Below are 17,971 nucleotides of genomic sequence, written 5' to 3' on the forward strand. Positions count from 1 at the left end.
AGAGGGAAGGGGAGGAGAAAAAAGGTGAAAACTGCCATGTTTTAACGCATTTCTACTTGGTTTCATATAAACATGTGATCATGTTTGTGGATATTTTTCTCCAAGAGCACTTGCATTCGCGCTCTCGTCCCTGGCGTCAGCTCTGTGCGCGTGCACGGACACTAAGGAGACAGGCTGAGCAATTGCAACCTAAATGTCAGCGCTGCGTCACTGTTTTTTTTCCCCCTCACAAACGGGACAGCAGACTTTTTAGTTATTACTTTTCGACACTGTCAGTTTCTTGCTCTGAGACAGTCGTATCAGTATCACCTCTATGCTATCACCTATGCTGAGTGCCCATTGTTTGCCCACCAGAGAGCTCTTTGTTCATGCATGGTGCATTTACGTATTCAAAAGACATCGCCGATTTACATTAAGATCCAGTGTATTATTTAATTCTTAAGCACACAGTGACGTCGCTATCTTCGCTTAATATAAGCCAGCATTAGTCAAATAATTTGATTACTGCATTTGAAAAATAAAGGAAATCATCGCTACGAAGGTGCACAGGAGCTCTGCACAGATCTAAACGGTCAAAATATGAGGAAATGCGTCGCAATAAACAGCAAGCAAGAAGTGTGTAATGCAAATCTACCCTCTGAATATGCATCAATATTAAAAATAATACGCACACCAGAGCCAACGGCGTCGGAGAATTGAGAATGGCGGAGCGGGTCGTCTCATTACGCATGGGCGGTTTTCCACGCAGGAGCCTGGGTTCTCCTTCTCTTCATGTTTCCCTTTAATTCTGTCTTGCTCACATTAGGGAAGCTTCTTTGGAAGACAAAACAAAGCTATGTTGGCTTTCAATACGGCAACGCACCAAGAACAGGCTGAGGGGAAATACTCCGACTGCGGCCGGGCGGACTATGTAGTAAGAGGGATTTGCATATTTTGATGCGCTAATTGCCTTGATGTATTTAAATATGGCTGCACGTAGCTGATATGCTTGTCTACGTCATTGAACGTGCCCTCGCTGTTAAACTAAAACGTGAATCCGGTTGAATCTAATGGATACGCCTGCAATTAGGCAAGGGATGGGGCTGGGGTAAGGGGGGTAAATGAGAGAGGATGCCTGGAGCCCCCCCCACCTTTTTTTCCTTTTTTTTTCCTTTTTTTTTTTTTTTTGCATTTTCCCTGTTTCGGTCACATGATGATTTGCTAAAAGAAATGAAAAATAGGCTACGTGGAAATTGTGGCCGGTGGAAATAACAGAGCGGGAAGCCCGAGGCGTTTGCCTGGAAGAAATGGTGTTCTGGCAGGAGGAAAGCCTTTTAACTAGTTTTACTGGGAAATATCGAACAGTATAATATATCCCCCCCACCCACCCCCAAAAAAGAAAAAAGTACGTCTTCACCGAGAGAATTATATAAAGACACTGGCTACTTGTAGGTTACTGACAAGTGGGTCACTTCATTCTAACTTTTTTTTTGTGGTGTAAAAAAAAATCTCATCTTTCTTTTCTTTTCACTCTCTCTCCAAGCTGTGTATACGTGCGGACGTGTGTGTGTGTCCAATTTGGGAGGGGCGGTGTGTGTGTTATGAGATTAGCCTACCTCTTATTAGGCAACTGGGACCAAGGTGGATTTATAAGTCTTAGTATGGGCCTGTGCTGTACACCGAGATTGAATCAAAAGATTCTGAGTGAAGTTTAAAAGTGTGTTTCTCCCCTTTCTTTTCATTATTGACCCCATTCTAGACTTAGTTTGGGAATTGCATGTAGCAAATCATTTCCCCTCTGTCTGGAAACCGGTAAATGCGTTCCGTTTGTCAAAGCGTGTTAGCGAAGCGCCTGCAGCAAATTCATTACCACCCAACTGCGAGGCTCACTTCGCAACCTGGTCAGGCAAGAGGAGGGAGTTGTCCACGCCAAACCGCGAACAATGCTGCCTTAGTTCGTGCGTGCAACAAAAGAACCGAGGGAACTTGTTTGAATTTCAGAGCACGTCCTCTGCTCACACAGAAGGATGGACTTTACCCCCCCAAACCCACAACCCCTCCTCATCATCATCATCATCACCCCCTCCCTCCTCATCCGAACCCACCATCAACAGGGGGAGAAAAAAACTTGCACACTCTGAGAAGCTCAACTGTGCATGCACTTTTTTTTTTATTTGGTGCTTGTAGACGTTATGGGAAAGTTGTGTCTCTCCCTCTCCCCATCCCTCCCTCTTTCTCCTTCTCTTCGTCTGTCATGTGCGTGGGATGCTCATGCTTTGCACAGAGCAGCTGTAGCACGCCGAATACAGGCTAGAGTGTTAGCGGCAATTTTAAAGTCCCCCCCTCCCTTCCCTTCCGCTCCCCCACCCACCAAATAATACGGCTGGGATATTTGAAGGGAACATACACCATATCACGGTACACTCGGACCCCGTTGTTCTTCACCGGGTTGGGACGGCTTCTGGTCTGATTGTGACTCGCCATTAGGAAGTAAGTGCAACTTGTGTGTCTGATTTAAAGATTTCCTTGTGCGCAAAAGTTGAATCTAGACTATCGTTTAAAAACATGCGCTGCTGTTTTCTTAAAATACGTCGCTGAATGATGTCTCGCAATTGCGTTACACTTTCAGGAAAGAAATGTGAAGTTTGTGGCTTTTAACCTTTTTTGCACAGTTTGGAAATAAGACACTGATTGGCAGCCTTTAGATGCATTCAGATCCTAAGTTAGGCTTTATTCTCACAAAGAATAGTTTAATGCTATTAACTTTAAGAGCGTCTTCACTCTTTCATTTCAGCCTTCTGCAATTAAGTCATCTTTAAAGATTGTCAGCAGTCTTACTAGAGTAAAGGGTGCGTCAGAGATAATCTTCTTTCGTCCTCTCTGGTTATGAAAAACAGCCGAGCATAAAAAGAAGTGCTGTCCAAAATTTGACATTATTATTACACCCACATAAGGCATACTTCAGCGCCAATGAATCCACCGTGTTTGGACCTGAAATGTCTTGGTACAAAAGACACAAAAAACACAAAAAAGTTTGACTTTACTCTGAATGAATAACGTCACCAAAATCGTCACACACCGTCTTAAAAACAAAGCGTTCGTTGTACAGTTTTACTTATGTAGGTGTTATTAGCATGAATGCGTCGTATGTTCGAATAAAGCTAATACTGCAAAGAGAACTGCACCCTTCTGAAATGTTTGGCTTCTCGGCATTGTGTCTTTAACTTTCGCGGAAATGCAGCTTCTTGTAATTGCACAAGGATCAGCAGGTCTTACCTCTGAAAAACGGTGAGCTGTAATGAGAGCGTGGTCTCTGTGTGGAGGCCCATTCTGAACCCCTCTTTACCTTAATCAGGTGTGCTTTATATCGAAAACCGCAATGATATGCAGTTAGTCACCCAACAGATCAACAGAAGGACAGGATGATTTTTGGATGTGGTGAAGCTTACGGTGCATTAAAAGAAATAAAGACATTAACAATGTGTGCGTAAATTATATAATTTGGGGGCATTTTCCATTGTGCGGAGATCGCATTTGGGCAAATTCGGATATATCACGTTGCGAGTGGAATATGTTGTTTGGAAATGGACAGCTGAGATTCGCAAATATGAATTTACTAGATGTGACTGTGAACGTTTGAAGGAGTAAAGTGTGTAGAGTAATCCCCCATTGAAATGCACAGGCCCTGTGACTCATATTTGCTCATTAAAACACCTCTGCTTTGCCCCTCCCATCCACGAAATGAGAGTACACTTGAGGGCCAGGTCTAAAACTGTAGCAAGTGAATGGAACACCTGAAGAAGAGGAGAAAAAAAAGTTAATGTGCCATTGACAAATAACTGGATGTTAATTTATCACCGATATGCACGCATGAACCGACTCAGCCAAGGTGTGAGATTGACCTTTTTAATTTTATTTTATTGTGAGCTGAGAGCCTTTCGCAGTTCGAACAGAATCAAAGTTCTGCACAGGATACAAGAAATGCACTCGATAACCTGCAGCTGCATGCTCCTGCGCATGATCCATCACATGTTCCATGTGCGTGTTATTGTTGACACACTTACAGAGCCCCTATATTTTTGACCTATTTGTGCCGAGCTATCAGTTAACTACTTGCATTTCTACGGAAAAAGTGAGCGGGTTAACATCCTCGCGGAAAAGCGCTGGGGTCTCATTCCGCGGGAGGCGACACCGGCAGCCTACCTGAATGCCATTGTAGTCTGCCCATCTGATTGCGACGATGGCAAAAAGACAAAAACAACAACACACAAGCGGCTATTAAGGATTTCGACGCAAAGATCAAGCACGTGAGAGCAATTTGACTCCTGTTGTACAGATGTGTCTCGTGTGAGGAGCAGAGCAGTGAGCAAACGGGTACCGTGTTATTGCGAATAGAAAAATACAGCCTAGACAGGAAGACGCTGGCGCTCAAGCAGCGCAGCGATGCTCTCCTCACAAAGTTGTTTCGTTTTTATTGTTTAATAGCTGCAATTTCTGCTCGAGTCTCCCACTAAAAGCAGTAGTATCGCTCTCATTCTGTGTAAAAAAAAAACCCCACATATGGTTCCCTCTGCGATCCATTTTCATCCCTGTGTGAGAGAGGGTGTGCAGACTGCTCGCTGCAAGGCGGACTTACTCCAACGCGCTCTGTGTAATGGATGAAGATTGAGCATTGATATGAGGCTGCATTTGCGATTTTTTTATGACATCACCGGAGTTACTTTGTCGTGGTCTGAGGCCTTTGACCTCACTGGGGTTGGTCCATATTTTGGCCACCCCCAGCCCCTTATCCTTTGGGGATGGCCCTTATCCCCCCCTTTTCAGACTGATCGACCATGCAAGCCTGCAGAACGGACCCTTTGGCTCATAGTCATCGGTTTTTATCTTTCCTTAAGTACACATTGGATGCGAGCGGACAACTTGACACTCTGGCCAAAAAAGAAAGAAAGAAAAAAAAACAAGCTCCTGTCTTCATAATCCGAAACATTTGCGTTGTAATTCCCTCTGCTGTTATTGCACTTTCCACAGGAAACAGGATTTCCCACCTTCTCTGCCGCGTTTCTTCTCCACTGGCCTCGCAGGATATCTATTGCCACTGCCACAACGACTTAATAGAGGCGAAAGAGCCTTTTGTGGGATTGAAGCTATTTGCATTGCAAATGATGGCCCCTGTGCAAGGATGACTACACCTTACCGCGATTTTGAAGGCCCTCTTCAGCTCAGTAATACTGGTTAATGTCAAGTGAATATGACATTAACACTGGGAATATATATCTTTTTTTTTCTTTTACACCAGGTGTCTAACAGTTCGGGCTGTACTATGGTCCCCTCAACGACAAAAATAAGGGAATATAAGGGATATAATGCACAATGTGACTTGAAGCAGGAAACTGATGACTTTTTTCCCCACCGCTATGTATATTTGAGTTCTGAGAGATGGAAACTTGGAGACCAGAAGATGAAATACACATGTGGATTATTGCTGAAGATTGGGAAGTGGGTTGTTATCTTTGGTTATCTAGCTGTATGAGTGTTCTGCTCGTCATAAAGCTAGATAACCGAAAGTAAAAACTACTTCCAGACTCGTCGAGGACTTTTGGACCACCTATTCCTACTCAGTTTCCCCATGGACCTGAGACTGTAGATGTGATTCATCTAAATGGGTTTATTTTTGTTCTTTTATTTATTATCATTTTTGTATCCCTCCCTCCCCTTACACACGTGCAAGCTTATCCACACGCACGCTGAACTTTTCCTTAGACTGAAACACTTATGTTAAATTGTTTCATACTTTCTACAAATTGTTTTCAATCTAAATGTAGTTTTTAAGCTTATGGGGAGCATTAAAGATTGGCATTAAGAGCTTCTGTAGTAATCCACGTGTACGACTCCATGCTTCTTATTCCAGCATGATCGAGTCAGGAAACGGCGCTGGCATTCCAAACAGTAATAATTAGGACATATACTGGAGTGACAAAAATGGAGAGAGAGAGAGAGAGAGAGAGAGGTGGGGAATAGGGGTAAAAGCAGGAGGGAGGTGGCAGAAGAGGGAGGACAGGAGGGAGGGAGGGGATTGGGGAGATGTTGGGGTGGGAGGGGGTGGGGGATCGGGCTCGCTTAATTGATTCCGTTAACCGCAGTGCAGGAGATGTGAACGACTGGACGATCCCATTCCCACGCTCGGTGGGGCAAGTGGCAATGCCATGCCCAGGCCCAGTATGACAGACAGCGCCGTGAGGACCTGGAGGGGCTGGGTGGGGGGATGGGGGACGACAGGGGTCATGAAAAGACGTCAAGTGCACCAGACTCATCTGCATCCCCAAAGAAAGAGGCGACGTTTCCCAGCCCCAGCCGACGCGGCACTCCTAAACTTGGAGTAGTAACGGTCCTGAATGCGTTAATGTCTCCACAATTGTAGCAAGTGATAATGAGGACTTGGTGGGGGGGGTGTCATTATTTTAAAACTCTGCGGTTTATGGCCGCATGTGCCCTGTGTGCGCGCGTATCCGGGCATTTTCCTCGAGAATAATTTTGCAAATGAGTCTTGGAGCAGTTGAATGGATCACAGCTCAGCACTTTGTATTTGAACTTGACCGCGAACGTCCTAATTGAGATTAAGAAAACAATGTCGGGGGTAGAAAATTAGCTGGCACAGATAAAACTGTGGGGTGACACATGGGACCCAGCGTTGTAACGCACATTTAACTGCCTCCCTCAGACGGGCCTTTAAAAAAAGAAAACACATTTCCTCCAGTAAAAGAAGTTTATCACTCATGGTGCTGTAGATTCGAGCTTTTAACGCCTGTAAGCTTGCGAAGATGCCTGCTAGCCTTCTCGATGATTGCCTGATCTTAAAAATGAGAGGTTGTTTCCATTGCAACCCACGTGTTTCCAGCTTGCCTGTTTATTTTGAATATTTACAGATTTAATTTCATTTTCATTCTTTGTACTCCCATTCACAGTGTATGTTTTTCCTTTCTTTTTTCCCTTTCTTTTTAAAAAAAGTTCAGATTAAAAAACCCCATCTGATTAAGTCCTATTTCAAGTTCAGCATATGTTCACAGTCTTTTGCAACAGAGGATTATTTAGGTGCCGTGTTAAACAGAGGCACAGTGGCTGAATTCAACACCGGCTTTGCTGAAAAGGTCTCTTGCAGACTTTCTCACACCGTCAGACAAAACTAGTGTCTCTTGTTCCCGACCCCTGTCAAAGACGGCATACAATACCGGGTCGTTTGGCCGAAAGAAATTTGAGAACACAATTTGGGCCGAGCTGCGGTGAATAAAACAAGTCTTATTGTCCTCGGTTAAGTCGATTGAAATCCTTGTCTAGCGTTATGAAAGAGAACAGTGTTTTTAAGTCTGGGGGGCACACCAAATGTCAACTCGGAGTCAGGAATATAAAAAAAAAAAATTTAAAAAATGCCTCCGTCACTAAGGCAACATCTCATAGCCTGTCATTAGCCAAATTTTCGACTGTGGCATATTCAGCCTGTCCTTATTACAAATTATGCTATATATATATATATATATATATATATATATATATATATATATATATATATATATATATATATATATATATATATATATATATATTGGTTTTCTTTAAAAAAAAAAAAAGAAGAAGAAGAAGAAGAAAAAGAAAAAGAAAGAAAAAGCATATATGCTGAATTTGTGTATGCTGCTGATCTATCCTAGTAGTCACTAATGGACCTTAGTTCAAGGCTTGTGAATAGAATTTGAAATGTAATGCTTGGTTGTGCTATTACCAGGAGAGAGCAGCATCAGGTCTCAAACAGTTGCAAATCACACTTGCATGTCTCTCCTACTTAATAACCTCCTTTGCTGCATGCAGGGAAGATGCAGTATGATTGGCGGCTAGCGTTTGTGTAGTTTTTGGGCTTTTAAATTCTAATTTGGTTCAAAATGCTGGTTTTATATGAAGTGGAAGCCACTGCTGCCATAAGTCCAAAAAATAATCAATAGGATTCTCTACATGTGATGATTACTTGGCCCCATCTGAAACTTACATTTAACTGATCCTGAAAATGTGCATCTTCTGTTGTGCATGGTCTCTAAAATATGCCTTAAATTAGTTAAGTGTCCTCCAGTCGGTGAGGAAGCTTTTATATTATTCACGGAGGTGTTCCTAGTACAGTATAGTATACAAACAAGGCTCTCATTCTCGTATCTATCTATCTATCTATCTATCTATCTATCTATCTATCTATATATATATATATATATATATATATATATATATATATATATATATATATATATATATATATATTTAAATATATATATAATCGGTTAGCCTTCCATCCATGTTCACACATGCAGTCCACTGCTGCCACACCACTGTTGTCACCTGATTTGTTGAGTAACATAACCATGACGACTATCATAGAAGGTGTTTTCATATTCATTGGCCGTGCAATCAGCATATTTTATGTGAATGTGTCTGGGCGCTTTATGTGATTCCTCTGTGCCTCTGTGCTGTGTAAGGCAGGTGCAATAGCAGGTTTATAGTATGTACCAGACTTGGATAATTTGTGCGCCAGACAAAGGATGTGAATATAGTATATAGTTCTCATACAGGTAACACACACACACACGTATGTACATATATATATATATATATATATATATTAGTGCTGTCAAGAGATTAAAAAAAAAAAGAGATTAATTAATTATGATTTTTAATTAATTGATCTAATTAATCTCTTTTTTAATCTCACCTAAAAATAGCTGAGGAAAGCCCTCAACTTATTGTGGCAGACCAAAAGACTGATATAACAAAGAAAGTGACTTTATAAAGTCATTTATTGTTTAACAAACGTTAAACAGATGCAACCATTTACATACTGTTGTATTCTTTTGTAAAATAAGTGGAAAAATAAATACAAATAAAATCAAATAAATTAAGTGCTGCAAGTTAGCACATCAGAGTTGCTCTTTTCTGAGCAATACAGCACTGAAATTCCTCTGCTTCAGATAATGAAAAATAAAACTGACATTGCAGTGCTGCAAGTTAGCACATCAAAGTATTCTTCCATCACAAAAAAAAGTGCTGAACATCAAGCAATCTATTCTAGTAGGCTACAAATGACACAGCAGCTATGCTGACCACATGTGTCTCATTTCTTCTTCCTCAGCCAGTCGCTAAGACACACCAGCCTGGTAACATTTTCTGGAAGCAAGGCTGCCCTTTTCTTTTGCACTATGTGGCCTGCAAGGCTAAAGAGTCTCTCACAGGGTACAGAGGTAGCTGGGGAGGCCAGGTACTTTTGTGCTAGGACTGACAGCTTTTCATAGACTCCTGAGTGAGCATACCACCACTGCAGGGGACAGTCATCAATACTGATGCTGGGTTCTGCTCTGTAGCGCTGCAGCTCTCCAGACTCAATTCCATCTTCTGAGTCAGAGTCAGACCCCAGAAGGAGTTCGCTCCTCCTCTTCTTCTGAGCTGGTCCATCATCCTCTGTGGAGGGCTGGAGACTATCTGCTCTTCTGGGCTCTGCTGCCTGGAGCATATTCTCCAGAATGGTCCACACCTGAATGAATGAATGAATGATTGTGATTAAAACTAAGTGCTTTTTTTTTTATTTTATTTAATCTTGTAAAGAACTTTGTGTTCCATATAATAAATAAAAGTTTGATTTGATAATGAATTGGACTCATTAGTCCAGCTTAACCTTATTGTCCTACCTGTTCCCTCTTTTCTCTTGGAAGACATTTCAAATCCTTAAACCGTGGATCCAATGCTGTGGCCACCTCGAACCATATCTCGTTGCCATTAGCTCGTCGTGCTGCCAGATCCTTCTGGAAGGCATTCTTGAACTTCACCACGTAGGCAGGATCATCATCAGTAATGTCCATGACACGGTACAGATGGCGAAAAGCAGGCAGCACTACAGAGCAAGAGACGTAGGCCTCACCACCCAGCAGCTCTGTCACATACCTGCAGAGGTGGAGAGGTTTGCTAAATAAACCTAGCTGGATTCATTTAAATCAAAGTGTAACTGATTTCCAATTTAATTGTCCTTAAAAGTTCCTTGTTATGTTCATTAATTTTGATTTTACACATGTAACAGTAGTTTATATAATTAAAATGGGAAGGTGTTTATTTGAACTTACTTGCATGGTTCAAGCAGGAGCTCCAGCCTCTGCAGTTTCGCCCACTCAGCTTCGGTTGGCAAGACCAACCTGTGGTTCTGTTGGTCCAACGTAGCCTGGACAGCCTCTCGGTTACATAGGAGGCGTGAGACCATTGCGAGAGTCGAGTTCCACCTGGTGGGTACATCCTGTATAAGTTGATCGCTCTTCTTTCCGAGTGCTACTTGTTGTTGGTTAAGTTCTGTGGTACTCGCAGGGCTTTGTTTAAAATGACCAACAATCTTGCGGCACTTTGCCAGTACACCGACAAAACCACTGCTATCGAGACATACCGTGATGGTCCTCTGGAGAATGTGAGCATTGCAGGCGATGTGCTCATATGGAAGTGCTCTCATAGCAGCCAGCATGTTTGCTGCGCTGTCTGTGCCAATGGTGGATATCTTGTTTTCAATACCCCAGTCATTTGCTACCTTGAGGAACTGTTCGGCGCATTTATCAGCAAAGTGCCTGGTTTCTGTTCTCATGACGGTCAGTGCAAATGAGTTGAGGTTCCACTCACTATCAATAAAGTGTCCAGTCACCCCAAAATAGCTGTGGTTGCCAGCTGAGGTCCAGTGATCTCCGGTTATAGCAACACAGTTGGGAGAATCCTCCGCCAAAATCTCAAGTTTGTTTTTCTTTTCGCCGTCGTACATTTTGCTGATTTTGGTCGTTACTGTAGTCCTGCACGGCGGCTTGTATGACGGGTCATTGGACGCAATTTGCAACACCTCTGTCAATCCTTCGTCCTCTACTATATTTATCGGCCTACAGTTCATCGCTATCCACTTGGCAATAACATTAGTCAGCCTGTCGGTCGCAGACTTGCTCATACGAGGGGTATTCTCTAGTTTTGTTTGGCGAAAAGCTTTGCTCTGGCTTGCTATATTGCTAACGCCTTCACTGCTAGCTGTTGCTGCACTCGCGGCTGGGTGCTTTGCGTTGAGGTGATAGGCCAAACTTGAGCTGCTTCGGTGGTAAGCAAACTCCTTCTTACACTCTAGGCAGACCACTTTACCTTTGTCAATGGTGCCGTCGGGGCGTTTATGAAATACAAATTTCCCGTTCATTGGGCCAACAACTCTCAGATGCGCCTCCATATCCACACTGTAAGCTAATCACCACTTCTCACCTTGACCTCACGACGTGACTCCACCCCCAACAAGTCAAGCACAAGGAGCCCAGCACATAAAAACGGATTTTATAACATAGCAACTCTCATACAAAATCAATGACGTCAAGAGATTAAAAATTAGATTAACGAGATTAAAAAACATAACGCGCTAAATAGCATTGTAATTAATTAATCGCAATTAACGCGATAATTTGACACCCCTAATATATATATATATATATATTCCTGTGCAGCTAGAAAAGCTGGCAGATTGTGGGTATACAGAATTATACACGCTACTTAGTTAGTTACAGCCACTTAGTTTAAAAAAAAAAAGACATCATGTGTATCTACATAGTGGCGTTTATGCCCTACCATGCATCGTGGATAGCTAGTGAGACTACCACAGTCATGTTGATGAAAGGGAACAATAGCTGTGTCTCAGTCAACAACGTCTGTCTGGCTTGGGCCATGTCTCACTCTTTTTGTGTATATCTCTGTGTGTGTGTGTGTGTGTGTGTGTGTGTGTGTGTGTGTGTGTGTGTGTGTGTGTGTGTGTGTGTGTGTGTGTGTGTGTGTCCCCTGGACATGAACTTGAACTTGAGACAGGCGGCCAGACACCATCTGTGCACCAGGGGTAATGAATTCAGTGCATTCATGGCTGTGGAGCAAGCCTAGGCCACCACCACCCATTGATGAGCAGATGACTCCTATAGTCTGAGTTAGCTCTTCATCACTAATAGAATTCAACATTACCAGCTGGTAGTAGGGGGGATTGTTTTGTCTGTTTCCCTAAATGAGTAGCGCTGTGCAAGTGTGGTGGACCTTACGTGTATGCCTGCATTGTGCATCCTTGTATGCGTCTGCATGCCTGTCAGTGTGTGAGCATGTATGCATGAAGGCCTCCATGTTTTCCTGTTTATCTTTGTCTCTCCATATAGCATATGCAAATTAATTGACACGGACCTCTTTTCCTCCCCATATGTTGGTCTTTTCTCCAATAAAGCCCTGGCCTGCTATTTTAACAACACGACTGTGCTGAATTTATTGCCTTGATAATTGAATGAGCCAGTTCAGTATTTCCCCTGATAAAGGGTAGTAAGTGAATGAGGCATAAACCTTAAACAAGCCAGGCACAATGTGAATTCCTGCAGGCCCTCCTTCTCCTACTCCTCCCTCTCTTCTTCCAGCTCAAGCTTCTGTCACAATCACATACACATACACACAGACGCATGCGCACACACAATAAACTTTTCCCTCTGGTTGGTGTCGCCTTGGCAACGGTAGGTGAGATCACCTTGCGCATGGCAGCATCAGTCCCTGCCAATGCAGGACAGGTTCCTAGTTTCAGCGTGTGTGTTTGTGTGCGTGTCTGTGTGCGCAGGTGAATACAGAGTGTTTTATGCAAGAAACTAGAATGCCACCTACCCCTGTCTCCGTGGCTTAGCGTAAACACAGCTTTTTGTGTAAGGTTACATCTTTTTGCTTAAATCCCTGACATTTGTTAATTGATTAGCTTCAGGTTTCTTCTTGTTTCCTCTTTTTTTTAAATTCATAAACTGAAGTCATTATGGTAATCTAGCTCGTGAAAAATTCATAAGCGTCTCGATATATAACACAAAACAGAGTCTGAGATAGCAAATTCGTGTTTTACAGACACGCACGCTTAAAAGTGTCACTAACTTCACTAAGGGTGTCGCTGCTGATTAACAGGGATCTGATCAGCCACTCTCCATAACAGACCAGCCAACCATAGCTTGCCAATAATCCACTAAAGAATGTCATGGCCCAGCCCTTTTTAATGACATCATGCATGGCCACTTGAATGTCTTGTGGGGAGCAGCGGGTATGCTGTGCTCTGCCACACTGTATGCCCCCCCTCTTTCAACTAACTGTGTGGATATGCATGACCGACATGTTAGTCAGACACCTCACTTAACTGTCAAATGTCTGTTATGCAACATAATGGGATTGAGTTTGAAAGCAACACATTTTTGTTGTTTGTATGGTGTAATCCTGCCTTTGTCAGCAACTATGAGCTCTGTTAATATTATCATTAATCTTTTTTAGTATGATGTTAGAAATAAAATGTAAGTAGACTGTCAAATTATTTGACTATGTTTAAAAATTTCATCTTCAAAACTTCAAAACTGGAACCAAAATGAGTTTACATTCATCATTTAAAACTATCTTATGATAATCTGAAAATGTTCTGAGCATGCGTAAAACTCTGAACTTTATTCCATTAACTGAACATTAAGGAAAGGCAAAAGTGAAGCTGAAATTTGGTAATTCCAAGACTGACACTTCTAACCCCCTCACTTAACCCAAACCCAAATCTTATTAATCTGCATCGCCAGTATGCATGCTATGCTCTCAAAGCACCCTACATTTCCCCCCATATTTTATGCATCACCTTTAAAGTTAATCACAGTGTAAAAAATATTCCACAAAAAGCTCAATTTCAAGACAATTAAAAAAAAACAGACATAGGAGGGAATTTTGAGGAAATACAAGCCAGCCCTTTTTAATGCATAACAAAAAAACAGAAAAAGAATTTCCCACCTTATTGTCTAAAAATCAATAAATAAATAAATAATTGAAATCCAAGTTGATATATAGCTTATCTTACTATTTACCTGCACCCCCTGTTGAAGTTTTTAATGGAGTGTTTTTTAAGCTGATAAGATGTTTGTAATTCCCTAAAATCTAACATTACAACAACTTACTAGTAAAATATGCTTTCAGCTTCGTGGCTGTACGATAAGATATCAGCACTGTGGCAGCAGCAGTGCAGACTAAGGCTGTACGCACAAGTGCTATTTTTGCTAAAGTCTGAATCTGGCTGTCTGCCTGTCTATATCTGTGCTCTGCTGGCTTTTGATTATGCAAATACTATGCACTATAAATGAATTAGTACACTTGCATCTGAAACCTGCTTCAAAGCGTGTAAATAATACATTTGGTGTCACTGCATAATTCATTCTCTATTAATTACATACACAAGACTGCGTGCTATACTCTGCATTTAGATGGTGTTAGGGTGTTAGGGCAACGCACACTCAGATGTTGTTTTCTTAAATATAGAACACATTGTGTACACAACCGCAATCTGTCAGTATCTAGATACTTGCTTCCAAAGTGCAGTTTTAATTCAAATTGCCTCTCATTGTTTTCATAATCATTTCCTATTATAAAACTATCTCTGCATTGTCATCCTAACGCAATTTCCCAAACTCTACTGGCTTTAATCGTTGAATTAGTAATTCATTTTTGAGCGGGCTCTTGATTGTGTAAAACACAACGCCCTTTTTCATTGTTTTTCCCCTCCTTTTTCATATCAAGTGCCTCTGTAATTATGTATGAGAGGAGGGGCTTCGCAAAAAAAATTAAATAAGCGCAAATATTTTAGACGCGCATCCCCTACAATTAAAATATGCCCATCGTCGCGCGTTTTGTAAGGCATGTGGTATTGAGGCCGGGCTACAAATTTGAATACGGAGAATCGTTTGAAAAATATATGCTGTTCGGCAATTAAATTATATGAGCACTTGGATGAGGAAGCACTACCACTGCATATAGAATGGTGAGCAGTAGTTGCTACACTCGCATTAGCATCTGGCCCTTTTATGTAAATTTGATGAGAAAGGACTCATGCATATACGCCAGGGCTGGGGTGTACTCGCCTAATATCCTTATTAGAGAGGGATGAATTAAATATTTATTAGGGGGGCTAAGGGTTAGGAAGGGGGGTGGGGGTGGGGGGGGCTGTCCTGTGTTGTCATGAGGACCTGAGGAGAAAGAAGGGGGGGAAAGGGAGGAGGAGACTGGCTTTCTGTAAGAGTGTCTCTCTCTGCCTCAAGGTGCCACCATCTTAAGGCGTTTGGCGGTAGTGAGATTGTGGGGAGGGTAGACCTAAAATGTCCGCTGGCATAGACACACGCACGCATACACATTAATGCATACAAATTTCCGTGAAGCATGTGGATAGCACACAGATCTGAGAGTCAATTATTCAGATACTGTCGTCGGCAGCTATGCATGCCGAGCATTTCATTTGCATCTATTAATTCCTTCGATTACTGTCACTTAGCAGATCGACCTGTGTTTAGCTTTCTGTTGCTCGCCGCTTATTGTGTACGAGCGCTAATACCGGCACTGCGGCTATCACATTTGCTAATATTTTGGGAATTTCAATTTGGCACGTCAGTGTATTTTTATCCCTGGAAACAATTTTCAGCGGAGCCTTCGTTAAGGCCTCGATGAAAGCACTGTAATGAGACACTCCAACTATTTCTTTATATATATATATCTATATAGATATATATAGATTTCAAAATTTCAAAATTTCAAAAATGACAATACGAACGCTACAGAGCAGGCTAAGAAAGGCACTGACAATATTGTAAGTTTATGTAAATGAACGCTTTACTGTTCTCCCTATCATTTTCTGTCTCCTTCTCTCTTACTCACTCTCGCTGTCGCATACACACACTTTAGCTGACCTCTCCTATCTGTTAATTATCATAAATGTGCTTAGTGAGCTGGCACACACGGGCACAAACGGGCACGCGCACACACACACACACACACGCAATCACATCCCCAGCGCACAAACACACATTGTGCAGTCAGATACAGACGCAGCATTAGCATTCCCTTTCATCGTGAAGTGCTCCTGAGCATGAAAAAGAATGTGCAGGAAATTATTCAAGATGAATTATGCCACACATCATCCCAAGGATTCAGGCAAAGACACACACACACACACACACACACATACAATGACAAATACACACACACAGCTTACACGCCAAAAAATATGGGGCTCACCAATCTGGGGAAAGTATGTTACTGAAGGAAATTTGGCTCTCGCTACAATTTCAAGATTTAGCTTAAAATGGCCGTTAACTCCCGTACGTGGATGTGCATTGCTGTTAGTCTATTCATTTGTGAGTTGCCATCCTTATACATTGAAACTGTCTCAAAGATTACGTGTAATTATTCCCATGTGAATTCTGCGTCCTTGCACACTTGCCTGTTGTCCCAGTTTTCCATGCATAAAGTATATACACAATATCAGCTGATCCCCTTCCCTACCTCCCGGTTTCCTCTGATGAGTGGTATGCCCTGGCGCATTGCCAAAGATGTGAGAATAATTAAAAGGCTGTGAGTTTGAATCTCGCGTTGGCTAATGGATTGTTACTGAGAGGAAATGAGACAGGCAGCGTGGGGGAGCTGGGTGGCAAAGCAGACCTTGACTTTGGATAATGAAACACTGTAAGCCACGGTGGTGGAGAGAAGACACACCTCTCATAAAGCAAATGCTTTTGTTCTGCGACTACTCCCTTTTGTCATATAGGCAGGTGCAATTGGAAGGTGTCGCACAATGTGGGAAAGACACCGTCAATCCTGCGTCACTTCAGTCAAAATAGTCGTAATTTTTTCCCCATTTTAATTTACAATCTCTTCCAAATCTCTGCAGCTCACTTAAATGGGCTTTTTTTTAAAAAAAAAATGTTTCTCCACACAAGATAATCATTTTATGGCTCGTGTACATTTCCCTTTATGTTGTCTTTTATTGCCTCGGTGCGCGATTGCCTGTGATATGTATACGTCTGCAATTTGCATTATATTTAGCATCCAATGCATCACCACAGTGTCGCTTAAAAGAAAGCCGGCTTGAATTTTTTTTTTTTTTTTGGTAGAGTGTAGCACCTCTACCAGCCCCCCAATCCACCCAACACACATGTAGGCTCAAAGCGTTGTGGTGGGGAGAGCAAGGGGAGCAGAGCGAAGCAGGGAGATAGAGGAGCAGGAGGGAGATGGGATGAGACAAGTCACACAAGCCGCAAAGGGAACAGGGTGAAGGTGGAGGGGGAATGCTGTATAGTTACCCTAAACTCTGCCGTAGGGCTAGAAACACACATAGACACAGCAACACACGAATGCAGACACTTACACACGCACACTGGTTTGCCACACGACCGCAAAACACACTCAGAAATATGTGGAACATTGCAGTGGGGAGTATGAGAATATGCACCGATATCTCAGTGATTTATTTATTTATTTAGGTTCTTTTTTTTTGTTCTTTTTTTACTCCCGAAGTCTTGATTGAATTTAGAGATGCAAGACTTCCACGTTTCTTTCAGGGTGCTTGATATCAATGCGCTTGTAAAACCTGTATTTGATGAAATAAAAAGGCAAGTAAATGGGAAAAATAAGATGTCGTAGATGCATTATTAATTACTTCTTACAGCACGCACTGCAAGGGTGAATGTGTTGTTTTGCACATGCGCGAGAGCTTTAATACAGGGCTCTAATAAAATGTGGCACCTGTCAGTTTGACACTGACTCGCTAAAAGAGTCTCGCAATCACTTGGGAACACAGGAGGAAAGAAAGCCAGTCTAAAGTGACTACATAGTAGCCTACAGTATATTTCTGTACATAGCCTCTTAATGAGTCATAAGCACCACATGAGTGTTATGTCTAAAGTGCACGCTTTGTCATCCATGTTCAACTTTCTGACATCAGGCCAATTTTTTAACTGACTTCTGTCTCAAGGTGAGGAGAGTTCCACCGGTCATATTTCATATACAGGGGGCAAAAGGACAGAAAATGAGAAGCTAAAATGAAATAATCCTGATTGTTTAAGGATGTGTTCAGGTTCACATGGTGGCTCACTGGATAAAGTCACAAATTAAGTCTCAAACT

At 42.2% G+C, this 17,971-nt stretch overlaps 1 protein-coding gene and 1 long non-coding RNA gene across 2 annotated transcripts in view; one reads left to right on the plus strand and one right to left on the minus strand.

The window, feature by feature from the left end:
- The first annotated feature begins 1,867 nt into the window (after positions 1–1,867).
- LOC113033243 (uncharacterized) overlaps positions 1,868–17,971 on the plus strand; it is a 39,578-nt gene continuing 23,474 nt past the window's right edge. Inside the window, exon 1 of the long non-coding RNA XR_003274009.2 lies at positions 1,868–2,469. This is a non-coding gene — a long non-coding RNA (uncharacterized LOC113033243). The remainder of the gene's footprint in view (positions 2,470–17,971) is intronic.
- LOC113030904 (E3 SUMO-protein ligase ZBED1-like) lies at positions 8,790–11,409 on the minus strand. Its single transcript, XM_080309120.1, has 3 exons — positions 10,122–11,409; positions 9,693–9,945; positions 8,790–9,538 (listed from the first exon to the last, which is right to left on the minus strand). The coding sequence occupies exons 1-3, from the start codon at positions 11,237–11,239 to the stop codon at positions 9,122–9,124; spliced, it is 1,788 nt and encodes a 595-aa protein (XP_080165246.1). The 5' UTR covers positions 11,240–11,409; the 3' UTR covers positions 8,790–9,121.

The sequence above is a fragment of the Astatotilapia calliptera genome, chromosome 12 (genome assembly GCF_964374335.1).
Source record: "Astatotilapia calliptera chromosome 12, fAstCal68.1, whole genome shotgun sequence".
NCBI classification, from domain to species: domain Eukaryota; kingdom Metazoa; phylum Chordata; class Actinopteri; order Cichliformes; family Cichlidae; genus Astatotilapia; species Astatotilapia calliptera.